Below are 18,667 nucleotides of genomic sequence, written 5' to 3'. Positions count from 1 at the left end.
GAAAGTTTACTTACTTCAAGGTCTAACAAACAAATGGATTCAGGAGCATCTGTCTCAAGTCTTGATGTTTCCTGAGGCAAGTGGAAAAGCTGTTTTAACCACTTGCGCATCGGGGGCAAGACTGACATGGAGTTCCATTGCAAGCCAAGCCACACGAGGTGCTGGAGACTGCCATTGTGCATTCGAACAGCACCTGTGCAAAACCAAGGTTGGACACAAATGTCAGCTTCCTACAAGTCATCAAGACTTGTATCTGATCAAAGCTAGGTTTCACATTTCCCTCTGTCATAGCAGCCAAAGATACGTTACAGATCGATGCACATCAAGATTCCAGCTTTCACTTATGAAGGATTACAAACTTCAGATTAGCCAAACATATCACGTTCATCTAAGTGCTCACAGACATCAACCCCTTGAGCTTCTGACAGAGTGACTCTCAGATTTCCTCCATTTCCATCCTCACTTTATTCAGTCCAACAGGCAACTAATTTTAGCCAACCTATTTCCTTCTCCAGAAATCTTAAAGGAATTATTCAAGAAGCACTTCTCTACTTTGCAATAAAGTACAAGTTTTTCCTAGGACATTAGGGCAACTTTGGACAGCTATGCCAGGTATTTGTCTTTCATTGCAATATGAAGTATTTGTAGAAGAACTCCAACACATGAAGTTGTGTTGAGTTTCAGAAAGTAACACCTCTTACCAATATCGTATTTATTGAGTTCCACTTGCACTGGTGCTTGTGTACTGATATTTCCAATATCATCTGTGCCAATAAAAGATCTCTCCCTTGAAGCTCCACTCTCAAACAGGCTATCAAACAACGTAAATGAACCACTCTTGTTTGCAAATGATTCCACAATCTCTTTAAAGAAGTCTTGCTTGCCATGGCTTAAGTTCAGCAGCATATGACCTAGAAAACAGAAATACACTTCACATTAACAAAGCAGTGGACATGAGGAAAGTAGCATTTGCTACACTGGACTGTTCTTTGCTACTGAAGGCTTGGCAGGAATCAGGATTTCCCCTTATGAAACCTACAGACTGCTAAGATATGCTCTCCTTGTAATTAGGTCTGTGTATCAGCACATAGGTTTTCCAAGCTCGAAGTGACAACAATGCCAAGGCATTTGCAAATCCAGCTCTTTCAGAAAACAAAGCCATCCTACCATTACTATTCTAGGGGCATTGCAACTGACCTTAAAATAAGTAGCTATAATAGAAGCAGAAGCTTGTGTTAACAAAATCCATTCTGAAATAACTGAACCTGATGTTTAATGGGTTCATTTGTTTTCATTTAGGTCCTGTAAGAATTTTGTAGACTGAAAAACTGTCTGTACTTAGCAGCAAAAAGAACAAAGTTGAAAAACGAGATGAAAAGATTGGGGAAAAAAATAGTAATGTTTTCTTTTCCTCTTGGGGCTAACAATGCTTGTAAAATAGTATCAATAGGTAAAAGATATTTCAAGTTGATTTAGAGACCATAAAAGTGAAGTTCTACCTTAGTGTGCTGGAGAGTCAAGAAGGTGGAAAAAACCCCCACCACTCTTGGGAAAAAAAAAAAAAACAAACAAAAAAACAAACCACACTACCAGCATGCTTAAGAGGAGAAAAAAAAACACTTTTGGTGTCAGAACCAAACTAGTATTTTTATTTACATATGTAGTCAGAATCTAGAAAGTTTTATTGCATATTGCGGTGGTAACATTATAAGATTACAATGTGTTTTTTAACAAATTACTTATTTTTTACAGTAACTCTAATGCTAAAATGGAACTATGCAGCTATTTTTATTACCAGACTGGCTTTTTCGATCACAGGCCATCATTTCTAGCACATCTTGTCCAGTTTGATCCCCCTTTATTAGTTTTGACTTTGGTTGAGGAACCTGGTGAAGTAAGGAGAAAACTGTTACAGCTTTTTCACAGTAGGAGCAGAACAACTAAATATAATCTTAGAAATTAAGAAACTAGTGTCTTTTTAGCATTAGGAAACCAAAGGAAAACAGACATCATTCATTCTGAAGGTACTGCATCATATATCCAGGGATGGGGTTCTGTTCTGGTGTGGGGTGGGTGAAGAGAGCAGAGAATCCACCCGAAGCCCATAGGTGTGCAATTACAGCTACTAAAAGTAATATTAAGTGTACACAAGAGCAAGTAATACCTGGAATACAAGCAATGGCATAAAAAGGATGATCAAGACAAAGAATTCACATGCAAAGGAGCTTGATATTTTTAATTCTGCTGCCTACACAAAAGGTATATGGGAACTATTGAATTCTTCTCCTTCCCTCCCTATAGCAATAACACTCAACGTGTGTATTCAGTTGTACTACGGAAAAGGGAATATACTGCAGAAAATAATTGCACTAACCTTTAAGAATCAGGTTACTCTGACAAGGGAAACAGCTGAAGGTGTACTTTTACCCTATTCATGTCATTTGAAACCTTTTAAACAAATGTGAAAGGGTGAGGACAGAGTCCTCCTTTAGGTAGACAAGCACTCAGTTCATCTCAGGAATACAGGAGTTCAACATGTGCACAGCAAGAACATTTCAGGAACTGCATCAACTAAAGGCATAAACTGAAAAATCACTTACCTGGAAACTTATGAGATAACACAATGCTGCTAGTTCACACACAGCTCTCCACTGTGCCTCATTGTGTTGGGCCATTTTCAGCAGCAAAGTTCCAGCATGCATGTACAGCTGTCCTTTCATTTCCACATAGGTACGATACAACTCATCAGCCCCATTCACATACGGTTTCACTGACTGAAGTGCTCGGTCAAAACTAAAATATAGAGAAGACTCATTCAAAACAGAGTCTTGGTAAAAGCTATAGCAGGTGATATTGGTACATGTTATTTAACTGTGAATTGAGTAACTTTGTGAGTCAATGGTCAGTAATGTTTCTATTGCTTAAACCCAAGTCACTAGAAAGTAAACACACTAAACATTATCTACATATTTATAATCTTTTTCAGCACATTTTTTCACAGCTACTTTCAAAACTATTCTCCTGAACCATGTAGATAAACTTGTTCACTAATGCAGATGTAGAGACTTGCAGAAGGCACTATTCACTCTACTCTTTCTTTTCCTTCATTTATCAGAAAAGTCCAAAATACTCTGTACAGGTTCTTCAAAAACATAAGGCACTGCAGAAATTCTAGTAGCTGTAGGCAAGTATACAACCCCCACTCAAGAGAGGCTTTCCAGAAAACAATTATAAACTCTTTCAATTACTGGGCAAAACTATACTGGCTGTTAGCATTGCCATGGCCTGGAAGTGCTTCACATGTAAACACTTTGAAAAGCTCTAATAAATCAGCAGCAGAAAACCCAGAAGGTCAATGTCAAAGGAGAAAAATAAATAAAATATACTTCAGTATTAAATATTCCTCATCCATTGTCTGCATTGCTTCAAATACCCACGCAAGATTAACAGACTGAAGAATATTTTTACAAAAGGCAATATAATAGCCATTACACAACTTAGGAACAAATATAAGTCAGTAAAGGCCAGTAAGAAAGGGAAGATAATGGCAAGAAGAACACAGACCTTAATATATTGACTACATTGTTTTGTACTATTCTAGGTGCACCACAGATGGTAACCTTGAAGTAAGCTGTAATACCACTAGTTTTATCTGAAGGAGGGTGTTCTTACTGCAGATGGTTTCCTCCCTTCACAAAGTTCCGAACTATTCCAGTGTGTTGTGTTAATTTACAATAAAATAACCAGGACAAAGCCAATATACAAGAAGTGGGTTCAGTTTTCCACTTTGAGGGTTATATTGTGGATTTGTTTGGATTGTTCTGAGTTTTTTAGGTGAGTGGTTTTTTTTCAAATTGTCTAGAAAATCTGGATTAGTCAATTGCTGAAGCACAGAACAATATTTTCTTATTGAAGGGAAAGAAGGTACAAAGTTAATTGACCTGGGATATCAATGAGTCTTCTCCATGGCTGTGTGCTGACCATTCAAACAAGGCTTGTATCTCAGTCAAAAGACAGCCTGGGGTTCACACCCTATACAAGAACCGTTCTTAGTGGCCAATACAGAGAATCACCTCTCCCATCCACAAATATGTGAAATAGAAGCTTGGCAGATGTTCTGTAACCCAGAAACAAAAAAACCCCAAACTATTCCAAGAGGTTGTTTGTTTTTTTTTTAATTACAGGAAAGTTTAAGCAGTACCTTTCAAGTGCCTCTCTGCACTCCTGAACATCTCTAGAAGAAAGTGTGAGTTTGACAAAGCTGGAATAGGCCAGCAGATGATCTTTCTTGATACTTCTCCAGTTATTTTTATCAGATTCCAAGTCTTGTAAAGATTCCAGATATTCCTAAAGAAGAAAGTTCATCACAGGATAAGGAACAGTCATCCTTCCATGAAGGCAAGGGCAGTACTTCTCCAAAACACACTAGTAGCATTTACTGCATAATCCAGTTTCACAGGTGAGATCTTAACATATTCTTCAGCAGCAAAGTTCCAGGGAACTATTTGCTTGAGCAATTTTATCCCTAGTGGAACTGCTGTATCTAACTCTGCTTTTGTAGTTAGAAACTCAATAGCTCTATAAAGCTTAATTTTAGAGAGGAAATTCCAATTAAAAAAAACCACCACAGGAAGTATTTTGTAATTCCACTGGTTTTAGTAGACTTGCATTTGAAGGAGTTAAATCCCTTGAGAAATAGCTGTCAGAGTAATGACACTAAGAGAAACAGACCAGATAAAAAGATATGGAAGACTATCACAGGATCAAAATATGATTAAACACCTCAAATGTCTCTACAACACAGGAACACCATTCCAAGCTTGACTGCAAAGGTATTTTCTTCTCTGCCTCCTGACAATGGAGCACAGCATCTTTTAATCTATTATTTGAACGGTAGAGTGCAACTAGTCGGATGTTTATGTAGACGTCATCTGGTCTTGCATAAAGTTCTGCTTGAATCAAGTCAAAAAGCTGGTTCCACCCATCTTCACCTTTACAATCCAGTAACTGCTCCTGTTAACACATGAAGGCAATGTGTTAATACTTAATTTACCACGTGAGTCTCCTAAGCAACTACAGTAACAGTCTTCACTAAAAAGACCACCTTACTTAAACTCTACTACTCATAATAGTTTTCAGCTTTTATATAAAGTTTGATTAAATACTCATATAGTTAAACATGTAGATAACTATCACAGAAGAAAATCTTCAGAAGAATTTACCTCTTACCCAGGGCAAGAAATGCTTCTCAAACCACTTGGTTCAATGACAGCATACCTTGCCATAGACTACCTCACTTAAAAAAACCAAACATCTTGAGACTTCAATGTGACTGCTGACTAGCTATACAAAATTAATATGCTTGTGCAAAAGAGACATTGCATGGCTGAAAGCATTTACACGGCATTTGAGAACTACAGCATTTCTCACATTCCGCAAAGCTGATCATAATATTTATTTAAAAACATAAAAGCAGTGTAAACCAAGAAAGTTCAAGTTCACAGGCCTGGCACCTTCCTGCAAGTGACACAACAGAAAGAATAAGTAGTGCCTATCCAGTCTTAACTTTCTGAGTGTGATAACTAACAACATTTCTCAGCATTTTTGAAGAGGATTAACCTTGAAATATTAAATAGTGTATGAAAGCTTGTAGTTGCAGCTTTCTTGAAAGCTAGACAAAAATGTCAGACTGCAAAGAATGTAACATCTAATAATTTTAATACTAATGATTCTAAAACAATTTAGCCAGGAAGAGTTTTGCTTGAGGTGACATGCAAAAAGTACTCTGGTCAGATGCAGAAAGTTTCTCCAAGCCAGAGGTAATTTTGAACTTACCTTCAACCTGTAAATAGCAGGACTCCCAGGGAAGAGCTTAGCAGCTCTATCAACCCAGTATTTTGCTCTTCCATCAGTGATGTCATTATTGCATAGTAACTCTGCAATCTTCAATACAAGATCTTTCTGTGTTGGGTTCAACTCCACAGATCGCTAGTTTTCCCCATACAAGAGGAAAAAAAAATAAAAAGACAACTTGATCTTATGATCCATACAGAACAGGTAAGAGTTATACCTCCAAAAACATTCTGTTCTAATGAATTAGACCTATAAACACAGAATATATAAGAAAAGCCTTTCCAAATGCCACTACTAGTTTACAGCACCCAGATGCAACTGCTGGAATCCAGAAGAGCATTAAGAGAAATAATGCAAAAGCCAGCTCCATTGCATCTGCCACTAGCTACTCCTATATACGGGCATTAGGACTATAAGGACCTCTAGTCTAGCCAGGCGTAGAAACTTCAAAAAGAAAAAATAAAGACAGAGTTTAAGAAGTGTGATACCACTTCATAAAGCTGTATTGGTCAGACTTCTGAGCACATAGTCTCTCTCTCCAAAACCAGAACAAAGGCATTTCGACTGAGAATTTGCTTGCCTAATCAAAATCAGATTTGCCCTTCTCTTCTGCCCCTCCAAAATCAACCAACTAAAAAACACACTAAGTCTACAGTCTTATAGCAGCAACTAGACTCCAGTTGTCATCACAGTTTGCAATGTATGACAAGGGGAGAATTTAACAGCAGGTAGCACAAAGATCAAGACTAGAACAAAAAACAAAGAAGTGACTTAAAAATATACTACTGAGGCAAGTGATATCGAGTCAAGAATCTTCTCTGCAGTGCTTCATGTGCTTCCATTGTCAAATGTAATACAGTTTTCCCAGGAGTAAGCTTTCTTCTATAGGTTTGAGAATGTTCAGCACAGAAGGATTTTAGAAGTCTATTTAGAAGAAATAAAGCAGGATATTAGGGGTCAGTGTAATACTTACCTTGTAACACCCAAAAGCTTTTTCTATGTTATCCTCAGCTTCATAAATTTGTCCAAGAAATCTGTGTGCTTTGGGATCTCTCTCTTGTACATTGAGGTATGTAGATATGTATCTATGAAGGGGGAAAAAAAGTCAGTTACTTGACCAGTATTTTTCATTAAGACTTCCCCTCCCACCTTGAGCTATAATGACAACTTAATCTGCCACACAGGAAGTACAGATGTATTCTGCTCTAGATACTTTGGCCAGACCATACAGGAAGTATAGACATGTTTTGTTCTAGATACTTTGGCCAGACCTTTAAGTTAGCAGCAACACAGGTTATACATGTACTAATACTACTTACTCGCCACCATTTCTGTTTATTAAAAAAAAAAACCAAACCCGGAACCCCGGAAACCCCCACCAAAAAAACCCCAACAAAGCAGAAGTTTGCAGAAATGGTAAGAACTACTCAATACAATGAAGGGGGAAAAAAAGCCACTTCAGCCTGGTAAGTTTTCCAGTACCACATAACTAACCTTCTTTTAAGTTATTGTTTTACAAATATTTAAATAGCACTCAATATCCACATTTACTGTTACCTTAAAGCAGCATGATATTGATCTTGCTTTCTCTGGTCTACTTCATATTAAGGTAGCTTTTCTTTTACATTTTAAAGAACAAAAAACCAAACATACATCAACACATGTTACCTTTTAGCAAGTTCATATTCTTTTATTTCAAAATACAGCTTAGCAAAGAGGAATCCTTTCATCGATTTCTGAAGGAGAAAAACCATGACAAACATACTTTAGACATATAGTACTTCAAAAGTAATTCCATAGTGTGACCTTTCTTTTCAGCAATGCCTAATACTCAGATGACTGAATTTGACAACTAGTTATCAGCTCAAATCCACTCGTCATACTTATGGGTTTGTTTTTGAAAGATGTAGGTTTAAGAATGAAAAGAGTAAAAGGTTTTGCTATAATTGGCAAAGGCTACTAGGCAAAATAGAGATTACAACTGAAGAAGCAACAAGCCTTTATACACGTGGTATTTCGTACACTACGCACTGAAGAGAGTGGAAGAATAGGGTCTGCTACATTTAATTTATTTCATTGCAATGTAGCAAGGAAAAAAAAATCCTACAAACGAAGAGATATCTGTCATTTAGCCCTGCTGTAATATACTGTCATCAGACACTGCTGTTTAAATATACTTAAGGAAAAAGGAATTTTTAAGTCATTCTCAGTTTGGGCAAGAAATGTATTTATGCAGTAGTTTATTTCTGACTAAAATAATTTGAACATGTACATTATACAGGTAAAAGGTGAAACACCTCCAAAGGTATTTTTGGGAGGCAGAATAAGGAAGTAACAAGGGCAAAAGAAAAAGAAACACAGAGAGCTGGCAGAGGGCAAGATGTCAGAAGCACAAATAGGAGGAAAGGAGTGAAAGGAATGGGCTAAAGAACTGATAAAGTTACAAGCAAAAACCTCAAGGTAGAGCTAAACCAGAAAATTTACAGCTTCAACTCCCAATATCAGTTCAAAAGCAGATTTCGCTTTTAAATAAAAAAAATACTGGAACTAGTTACATCTATGATTCCAAACAAGTGTGTACATTTTGAATACATTTGAATTACTAGTCTCCCTCCCTCTCTCACCAGTACTATTCATGCAAAATTTTAAAAAGTCATTAAAAATAAAAGCAGGCCTCCCAGGATACTTCGAGTTTTCAGCCTGTATTTTTGAAGTCTGTTATAAAAAGACAACACTGAAATTTGTCAGAGTGGAGTCACATTTGGCATCTCCTTTTAAACATGGATGAAAAGAAACCTCAAAATAAATGCTTTGCAGTTTTATAAGCACCCTCCTCCTAAAATCAACACAATAAGAACACCAGTAACATTTTCGACCACTGACTGTGCTTATACAATTAGTTGCAAACATTACTTATTAAAAAAAAAAAAGACAACAAACTAAATATGCACCAGTAGGTCTTAAGCACAAGAGAAGAGGATTTATTTTGTTGCTGACTTCATTAGGAATATCAAAAATATTAAAAAGCACCCATGATTCTGACAGTGATGTCCTTGACAGGGTCTGCTCTAAACAGCACTCAAGTCAATTACACGATCCACAGAACAACTTTGTTACTGTTGGAAAAGAAGTACAAATCATGAGGACCTACACTGGCCCTGCTAAAGGTCCCTCTGCATAGTGATGAACATGGATGCATTCACACTATACAACAGTGTTGAATATTGTAATTCCACAATAAAATCAATTCAGAGCAGCAGAACAGGATCTTTCATGATTTGCATCAGACCTGTATACCATTTCCCAGATATAATGAAAAATGGTAAAAAGTCATGCAGAATTCCTCATCGTCCTGTCTAGTTACTAAAATACAATAGGAAGATTATTTTTTCCCAGTTCTTCCTCTTTTAATAGTGCTATACAGACAAGAATATTAATCACGTGGCACATAAAAAGAAACTGAAAGTGTCTCACATGTTCCTTGTTTCAATTCTTTTCCCAAGAAAGAGAAACTCCAGAAACTCAGGAACTAAACTCACAAAACTGAAGCACTCAGTACTCAGAGAACTGGTAGACTCTTTAAGACTTACCAGGTGTAAAAACCAGTTGCATAGCTCTGGCAAACCATTGCTCCCAGTTAGGGAAAGCACCTCCAGTACGGGAAACCCCACGACCCTTGCTCTCAGCAGTTTCCCCTAGCTCTCTCGACTTACAGAGATCCTGAGTAAATCAGGACTCACAGATTCTTCCAGAGACACCGTAACTCGCAGAATCTCAGAATACTTCGGGTTGGAAGGGACCTATGGAGATCACCTAGTCCAACTCCGTTGCCAAAGCAAGGTCACGTAGAGCAGGTGACACGGGACCACGTCTAGGTGGGGTCTGAGTGTCTCCAGAGAGGAATCCTTTTTCCTCTTACCGCCACGGATGCGGACGGGCCGAGCAGACCGAGCCCCAGCACCGAGGCTCCGGGTACGGCGCGGGAGTCGCCGAAGCGCGGCCGCCCCGCACCCCGGCAGGGCAGAGGCAGCGAGAGCAGCCGCCCCCCGGCCCAGCCGGGCAGCGAGGCCTCCAGGCGGCGCGGGGGGAGGGGGGCCGCCCGTCAGGACGCGAGGCAGGGCCGCCGCTGCCGCCCCACGCGAGGCGGGTGCGGGAAGTGCTCCAGATGGGCTCGACGGAGCGGCCGCAGCGCCCCCCGGGCCCGGCGCGGGCGGGGAAGGCGAGGCCGCACTCACCTCTCTGGGGGACGAAGTCGCGGCCTGCACGGAGGCGACGTAGCGCTCCACCTCGGGCTTCGTGCGCCTCATCATGGCGCCGCCGCGGCGGCGGAGGCCGCGCCCGGGCTGCCTCCCGGCGGAGCGCAATTCCCGGCCGGCCGGCGGGCACGGCCCGGCGCCGCGGAGGGGCAGGAGCAGGAGCGCAGGCAGAGGAAGGCAGGAAGCGCCGGAGGAAGCGCAGCAGCGACGCGGCCGCCGCTCGTTACGCAAGTTCCCGCGCACCGTGCGGCGCGCGCAGCCCCGGCGAGTGGGCGGGGACCGCCCCCGCCCCTATCAACGGCCGTGGGGGGGCGGGGTCGGCCGGGGCGGCGCATGCGCAAGGGGGCGGGACGGGAGCGCGCAGCTGCTGAGAGGCGGGGCGGGGAAATCCGTCACAGTAAATCATCGGCTGCGTGGAACCGAGTTGTAGCGTTTTGTCACCTGCAGCTGTAATAAACTCTCACCTAAAACTATGTAACTCTCATCCAAATAATGTATAATAATGTATTAGGTGATAATATATTTCACTCATGGCTAGGCTTCGCGAACGAAGATTTGGGAGGCTCTATCCACATTTGCTACAGGCACGCTGGTGGCTTATGAGGCCAATACGTGACAGACATATCCGATTGCAAAAGGCACAACAGAAAGACTCCTTAGATGGTGTATTCTGCAATACACGGTTCTTTCTGCGTTGCCTTTTTTCCTCGAGATAATATATTTATCAGCTAAATAACTCATTCATTCATGGCTAGGCTTTGCGAACGAAGGTTTGGGAAGGGCTTTACCCACGTTTGCTACAAGCGCGCTGGTGGCTAAAAAAGCCAATGCGAGATAGACAAGACCAGTTGCAAAAGGCACAGCAGAAATATACTCTCTCTCTCTATATATATATATGTATATAAAATAAACTCTCACCTAAAACTTTGTAACAGTTCTGGTGCTCCTGAAATAAGGAGGACACAGAACTGCGTGGAGCAAGTCCAGAGGAGGGCCAAGAAGTTGACACGAGGACTGGAGCACCTCTCCTACAAAGACAGGCTGAGGAAGTTGGGGCTGTTCTGCCTGGAGAAGAGAAGGATGTTTGGAGACCTCATTTCAACCTTCCAGTGTCTGAAGGGAGGCCACAGGGAAGCCTGAGAGGGACTCTTCGTCAGGTACTGTAGTGATAGGACAAGGAGTATCGGGTTCAAATTGAAAGAAGAGAATTTTAGGTCAGAATTTTAGGAAGAAATTCTTTAATGTGAGGCTGGTAAGACACCGGAACATATTGCCCAGGGAAGTTGTGGATGCCCCAATCCTGGCAGTGTTCAAGACGAGGTTGGATAAGGCCTTGAGCAACCTGGTCTCATGGGAGGTTTCCCTGCACATGGCAATGAGGGTTGGGACTAGATGATCTTTAAGTTCCCTTCCAATCCTTAAGATTCTATAATTCTATATTGGGTCATTCACAGCAGCTATAAATTTAATCCGTAAGCATGAGAGCCTTATCACCGAGACCCGATGCTCTAGAAAATGAGTCTCCAAATATTGTAGCAGCTGTGGTGAGAAACTTTTATTTTTCAGGCACTGTGAATGGTACAATTAAACAATTAAGCTCCAAAGTACATCTGGGAACATGGACCAGAAGATGACAAGATCAGCAACCCTCAAGGCAGGACAGATTTGCAAGTTGTAGTTGTACGAGTTTGGTGGCTTGAGGATAGTGGTCCCCTGGTGAAATTCCCAGCAGGCAGCCTCAGATTCTACTCACTGGAATTAGCCATCTCTCCTGCCAATTCAGACACTTCGGTCAAAATGAGACCATTGGGCTCTGTTTCTGAAGAAGTATAATTAAAAATCCCTCCAGTTCTCAGTCTCAGACAACCCATTGACAGCCATATGATTCCTGCTACATCTAAAAAATACCGATGGCCCCACATCTTACCCTCTTTGCAGGAAAAATAAGGAAACATAGCCAACTTGTTTTTGTAAGGAGACCGCTAGCATCCATGTAGCACCTTGACTGAACAAACTGAGCCTCTCTTTTATTATTTCTTCTATTAATGGTGATTTAGCCACTGGAATTAATTCCTAAAAAAAGATCATTTTTTTTCTCTGTACTTTTTAATGATGTGTCTACAGCTGGGGTTACTAACCAGTTTATTATCTGCACCTGCCAGGTTAAGTAATAAAAGTCTTCGTGCTGGTACAGGGGACTACACTGGAGTTTACTCAGTTGTCTCACTGGAGAACATTACTGCTCTTCAGCTGATAGGGAGGCATGGGCAATTGCCTTCATACAGACCAGGTCCAGTACTTCGACACTGGTCACTGTTTTGCCCATCCCTGTGGAAGTGGCATCCCCATGTTGTCCCTGGTGGTCACAACATCGGGCAGGACAGCATTGACTCTAGTGCTATCCGTGCAACCAGACTGTGCTCAGCTCAGGTCACTACCTATCCATGGGAACAGAGCACAAGGCTTGCCACTGCAAGCAGCAAAATGGCTTAGGCTCAGCTTCTTCCCCCTACAGCAACATCCATTGGGCTTTCTGGAGTGCTCCCTACTGTTAGCCTAAGCAGGGGCTTCTAAAGGAATCTCTCTTGACCACACATGATTGATTGATGGAGCAGAAAGGGGCAAAGCTTCTGAGGCAACCATTCCCAAATCCCAGACTCACAGCGTCTTTGAGAGACTTTGTAGGGGCATAATAGATCTTGCTTCTTTCAGGAAATTATGCGCAGCTATGCCAAATATTTATAATACTGATGGGCCAGGACAGGAAATGAGTTTCAACACCAGACGTGTAATTGTTCAGGTTGTCTAATTGCTACCTTGCTCCCTGGCTCTGCTTTGCAACTTCTTTTAATTAATCCTCTTCATGAAAATGTCCAGGGGTATTATTCTAATGACAGTTCACACCATAGACAGCTCTCAGGAGAGCTGTATGGATTTAGGGAATTCTCCACTTGAGATAGGACCCCAGTAATAACAAAAACATTTTCACTATGAGGGTGATGAAGCACGGAAACATACTATCCACAAAGGCCTGAGAAATCTTCTGTGGCAACACTCACAGGCTTGGCTTCTGTACTGATCCAACTCTGAGCAGATGCCTGGGCTAGCTGATCTCTAGTAGTCCCTTCCAATGAATATTATTCCATGCTTCATCAGGCTTTCAACCTTTGAGTACTCCAGATGCTCTCAGTGCTACATTGTGGGATCTGAGATACACCTACTCGTGCTCATGAAACAGAAACCACTGCCTTGGTGAACGGTAGCACAGTGTTCGCCATCAGGAACTTGGAAATGGAAAACCCACCCTGTGTCAAGGCCCAGGGCTGCCAGAGTGGAGAGCAGACCTAAGGCCACTGTGCTGTAGGTGGATGTAACCCCAAGCAACAGGGATGTGATCCAGGTCTTGCCGTTTAGCCTCAAGGTTAGGGACCCTTCCCGACTCTGAGCAGTAAGGCTGGGCACACGTAGGCTGAAGGAAAAGATGTGCACCCAGTGTAACGTGAAAAACCTAGAAGTCAATTACAACTTCAAGGGGAAGCACTGCTGAGTTTGGTCTGCTGAATCCACGGCAGAGTCCAACAGGGCTACCATGCTAGTTATGTAAATGCTTTTGGGGGACATTTTAAGCTTTTTTAGTCTTCAACGCAGTCAGGACTGCATTTATAAATCTTATGGCATTCAATAATTATGTAAGACAAAATAGTCAAAAAATATCCTAGTTTGGGATATTTTGGGGTGACAGGTGAAGTTTGGGGTGACAGGTTCATTACAGTGAAAGGAGAGAAAAAGTTAATAGGAAGGTGTATGTTTTAAACTCAGACAAGATACCTTCTTTAGGAAAACCAAGTGACTGTGCCTATTCAGAAAATATCTAGAAGAATCGAGTTGTTCTTTATGAAACAAACTGTGGTTTCTTTTATGAACCTTAGAACTAACTACAGCCTTTGGGAAAGATATATGTCTCCTTTAAAACAGGATAATAAGGAAGTATTTACTTAGTCAAGGTAAAAGCCCACGGCACCAAGAGAGCCGTACTGCTTTCCCACCCTTCTCAAGCACTCATTTCAAAGAGGTGATACAAGGTTTAATAACATGACCTTTATTGATGACAGTGGAAAGCAGATGTTTATTTTTCATAAACAGGAAAGAAAATTTTACTTCCTATTATGTAATTACATAAAATCTGTTTAAATCACTAATATAAAAAAAAGTTAAAAAAAATGTTTGTGTACTTCATAATGTAGTACCATCAAGAAGTCCTAAGTAACTGTATTTTCTATAAGAAGGGAAAAATAAAACAAATTTGCATGGACAGAAGTCAACAGTATAAAAGAATTAAATGTATGTTATAAGGAATTTTGATTATTTGTAAGCTCAGTCCATGAGGATGGCTAAAGAAGTAGATCCTAGCAGGATCGAACCTTGCATATTTACACTCACAGGTGTAAAAGTAATATTGCCAGTTAATTGAAATATGCATTTTCAGTATTTTTCTGAAAATTACTGAAGTCTAGAAGCTACATTTTAAATTCAGATGTTCACATTTGAAATAAAACGCTTCTCACATCCTTTATAATTAAGGCAAAGTATGTTATCTTTTGAAAATACCTTCTATATAGTTTTTGCATAAAAATATGAAATAAAAAATAAAACTATATATGTTTGATGGAACACTGTTATGTATGGTCCAGCAGAATAAGGCATAAAAAGTAAATAAAATGCTAAAGCATATATAAAAGTTAATGTGTTATTTAAAGTGGAATATAGCAAAATTCAAGTAGTTCTGAGTATGCTCATTTCTTGCAATAGGAATACATTTTTATATAGGTATCTCATGCTAAGCCTGATGTACAAACATTCATCATGTAAGCATAATCTATCTGAAGTAGGTAATTTGTACAGTGACTTTATTTAGAAATCTGATAGTTTTCAAACCATCTGAAACAAGGCTCCTTAACGAAACTTCTCAGCCTGAAATCCAAGCATGAATTTTTCCATGAGGCAAAGTACATTGGTTTCTTGCCCAAATCACAACATGAGTTGAACAAGTTTTGTCTGCATGCTTAATATGAAGGTTAATATTTTGATTAACATAAATGACAATTCATGCCCCTAAAGTTGGGCACATTTGCACAGTTTGTTTTCACAGGTGCTCACAAGCAAATTTTCTCTCTGTAAAATTCCACAGAGATTAGTGTACAGAATGGGTCTCCTGCATCAGTACAATTACATTATTGGTCAGAAACCTTTCAGGTGAGCTGCTATTTAATTTAGTCCAGAAATATTGTCTGTTTATCAACAAATAAGCATACATGTAAAGAGAACAGAGAATCTTATGATATTTTGGTTTGATAGAAGGCATACATCATCATTTGTTGTCTGACTGCAGCATCAAAGCAGCCCACAGCCTGTCCCCCACCTCACCCCACCAAGTAATATCTCTAAGATTTTCGCAAAGGAAGGGGAGAGCAGATGAGGTCTTTACTTCCTTCCCAAAGTTTCAGCTAGTTTCTTCAGTCTTTTCTTCAGCTCTAGAGGAAACTTCTCATAACACTTTTTGCAGACAGGCTTCATATCAAACTCAACAAATTTATTCCTAAAACAACAAAGCAAAAACCAAATTTTTAGCAGATGAGATTGTGAAAAAAGGAATTAAAAAAAATCTCCTATTAAATGTGCACAAGCAAAATATTAAACCTCCAATTTATACATATATGTTAAGTTACTTTTACAAAGTTATATACACTGTAGACAGTGATTACAGTACCCTGTTGAGTAAGCTACACAGTTTTTACCCAGATGTCCATTTTTATTAACCATGTAATTTAAAAAGCCTTTCGAACCTAATTGTACAGATAAAGAGACTAAACATCAGATAATGGAATCATAAGTTAATATTTCAAGTTGCAGCTGCATAAAAAATATTTTGGTTTTGATTGCCACAAATTCATGCAGAAGCTTAAAAAAGCATCCTTAGCACTAACCAAAGAAGAAAGCAGCAGGGATGGTGGTAAGAAGGAAAAGGGTTTACAAACAGATTGGCTTTTTCTTTTTCTGCTTCTCTTTATCCTTTGCTTCACGTTCCCGTTTGGCAAGCCGTCGCTTAAATTCATCTGGCATTTTCTCATAACAGTGTTTGCAGACAGGTTTTAGATCAATTTCAACAAACTTATCCCTTTAGAGTTAAACACAGAAAAATAAAGGACAGAAAAGGAGAAGAGTTAGGAAGCCTAACTGAAGGAAGACCTGAACAGACAACTGACAGAGACATAAAGTAGTAAGTGGAGCGAGAGGAAGAAAGATGCACATATTTCCTCAATGCTGCTTAGATGTTCTTCATACAGTTACAGCTACACTGTAGCAATATTTACACTTTGAAGAGAACTACTGATATGTTTTGAAGGCATCACACTTATTGATACACTTACTTGAGTGTTAACTTAGTGTTGCAAGTTGAACAAGCGAAACAGTTCACGCACCATGCCTTATTCAGAGCAGACACAACTAGGGAGATGTGAAAAACAAGAAATCATTAGCATTGCCAAGAAAAAAAAAAAAAGGTATTACAAAAATTTTAATCTCACATATTCATGAGGTGTGAAGAACAGTCACTGATCCTTGTATCAAGTATTAAGGACCATAATAACTATGTGGCAGGACTAGGGAGGCAAATGTGGAGTGTAGCGTAGCAGAACTGTGAAGCATTGATAAAGCTGTCTCTGAGGCAAGGCTGGCTTAACCTATTTTTGCCTCCTATTTTTGCTTCCACCTCATCATACACCATGCTGATCTCAGGCAACCATTCTATGAGGCCATGTTTCCAATTTAATCAGGAAACGTTTCCAGCTGAAGAGAAATCCAGCAAAATATTGGATTATTATAATTTGCGACAACAAAAAAGTGTCAAATTTGTGCACAGAAATGAAAGACAAAATGTAATCAAACACATACATTGAAAATAAAGAAATTACTATATTCTGTTCAGTACTATATTCTGTTCAGTTCAGAGACCAAAACATACACTATAGGTGTCAGATTATATAGTGAAAGCTTGCAATCATACAAAGTAGTAGTCCTCCGACAAGTTCCAGTTCTGCTCATTCTAGTAGAATTTTAATGAAAAGGAGGACTCTGTTTCCTTTAAAGCATTTTGGATTGTCATTCTGTAGTTATAGTCCAGTCCAGAAAATGTGTGGAAAGCACATCTCTGGAATGTATGTCTTATCCTATAGTTACATGACTATAAATGAGTATATGTCTCGTTTTGCACGTTAGAGGCTTCCTCCTACTTTGCTAATGGCTTCAGCTTAGGTGAGGCTAGCATTGGTATTATAGTATTTACTTTGTGCAGGGGTAAATAGGCACATAATGTCGCATTATTTCAGGCAGAATAATTCGCTTTTGGCATTTTATCAGAGCTGGTTACCCAAAAAGTCTCTCAAAACCACCCCCCCCAAAAAAAAACCCAAAACCCCCAATCAAATAACAAAACAAACAAATCACTATCAGTTCTGCCTTTACAGGACACATATTTCCAAGTATTATCATTCCTGGTTTTGTGACATTATCATCAGCCTAGATTTTCAAAAGACAGGTGCCTATGATAGATAGGTAAATATCTCCAGGACCCACTGGCATAATGGGAATAAGGCACTTTAAAAAAATTCCTAAAAGTGCCCACCTACATCTTTCGGTATCTAAATATTTTTTCAAATTTGGTTCATGATCCTCCTTTGAGGAGATGTCTGTGTGGTCATTCTCTCCCTTGCATGTGTTCTTTTTGAAGCTGGTGGGGCAGGAAGCCACTCCTGACCATCTTCCAGCATTCCTGGCCTTTACATGTCACTAAGGGGTTTCATGGTTCTCTTCAGCCACTGGGTGGTCTTCTACCATCATGAAATGCTTGCTACAAGGTTTTCTTACCATTTGGTCTCTGACTAATTAGCTCTAATTTAATTACTGATCAAGAGAATGGCTGGTTTTTTTTAATGAGAACAATCAAGTACTCAACACAGGGCTGTTTTCCCCTTAGTGTCACTTTTAAAGAGAACTTCCATCAGAAAAGAACATTAAGGAAACAGTTAGAAAAGTGCTTACCATCTCCTTCAATCACACGGTTGCAATGGAAACAAACATCACCAAATAGCTGAAGAGGAAAGAGAAGTAAGGGATTTTTAATGTGATGATTTTATCGAGGGTAACTTCTCAAACTAACAAAATAACTATATTTCAGCTGATGGGCACAGTTGCTTTCCTATTTGTTCCAGTAAAATAAGGAGAATGCTGGCAAGTCTGGTTTGGTTTTCCAAGTACATTTTGCATCATCTTATCACAAAAGGTCTTTATAATATTTAAGATACACATTTGTTTACCTTTATTTGATCCTCTGTAAATCAGATTTTGTTTTGTTTTAACATTTCTCTAATCCTGAACATTTGAAATACAGCAGTTGGTGTCACATACACACTGTTACTAACCAAATAATTGAACATCTGGACTTACACGCATGATTAGAATGACATATTGCTGTTTCTGGCAAAAACTGTAAGGAAACATTA

At 39.8% G+C, this 18,667-nt stretch overlaps 2 protein-coding genes across 14 annotated transcripts in view; both read right to left on the bottom strand.

The window, feature by feature from the left end:
* RGPD4 (RANBP2-like and GRIP domain containing 4) overlaps positions 1 to 10,184 on the bottom strand; it is a 32,908-nt gene extending 22,724 nt beyond the window's left edge. For 5 of the 6 annotated variants that reach the window (XM_017817346.1, XM_017817348.1, XM_017817347.1 and 2 more), the window contains exons 1-10: positions 10,089 to 10,184; positions 7,522 to 7,589; positions 6,827 to 6,938; positions 5,836 to 5,988; positions 4,783 to 5,013; positions 4,202 to 4,347; positions 2,601 to 2,793; positions 1,796 to 1,886; positions 702 to 911; positions 15 to 193 (exon numbers count right to left, since the gene is read on the bottom strand). In XM_017817346.1, coding sequence (XP_017672835.1) covers positions 15 to 193; positions 702 to 911; positions 1,796 to 1,886; positions 2,601 to 2,793; positions 4,202 to 4,347; positions 4,783 to 5,013; positions 5,836 to 5,988; positions 6,827 to 6,938; positions 7,522 to 7,589; positions 10,089 to 10,163 — 1,458 coding nt within the window. In that variant the 5' untranslated portion in view covers positions 10,164 to 10,184. Of the gene's footprint in view, positions 1 to 14; positions 194 to 701; positions 912 to 1,795; positions 1,887 to 2,600; positions 2,794 to 4,201; positions 4,348 to 4,782; positions 5,014 to 5,835; positions 5,989 to 6,826; positions 6,939 to 7,521; positions 7,590 to 9,443; positions 9,541 to 10,088 lie in introns of those variants that run through there. The other variant, XM_017817351.1, reaches the window with a different exon arrangement.
* A 4,003-nt stretch (positions 10,185 to 14,187) lies between these two features.
* Positions 14,188 to 18,667, bottom strand: part of LIMS1 (LIM zinc finger domain containing 1) — a 71,359-nt gene continuing 66,879 nt past the window's right edge. For 6 of the 8 annotated variants that reach the window (XM_017817423.1, XM_017817420.1, XM_017817421.1 and 3 more), the window contains exons 8-11: positions 18,207 to 18,255; positions 16,538 to 16,613; positions 16,094 to 16,284; positions 14,188 to 15,705 (exon numbers count right to left, since the gene is read on the bottom strand). In XM_017817423.1, coding sequence (XP_017672912.1) covers positions 16,137 to 16,284; positions 16,538 to 16,613; positions 18,207 to 18,255 — 273 coding nt within the window. In that variant the 3' untranslated portion in view covers positions 14,188 to 15,705; positions 16,094 to 16,136. The remainder of the gene's footprint in view (positions 15,706 to 16,093; positions 16,285 to 16,537; positions 16,614 to 18,206; positions 18,256 to 18,667) is intronic. The other 2 variants (XM_017817419.1, XM_017817417.1) reach the window with 1 other exon arrangement.

This window comes from Lepidothrix coronata, unplaced genomic scaffold (assembly GCF_001604755.1).
Source record: "Lepidothrix coronata isolate B3197 unplaced genomic scaffold, Lepidothrix_coronata-1.0 Scaffold60, whole genome shotgun sequence".
NCBI lineage: Eukaryota > Metazoa > Chordata > Aves > Passeriformes > Pipridae > Lepidothrix > Lepidothrix coronata.
This window is presented reverse-complemented; position numbering and strand designations above follow the sequence as displayed.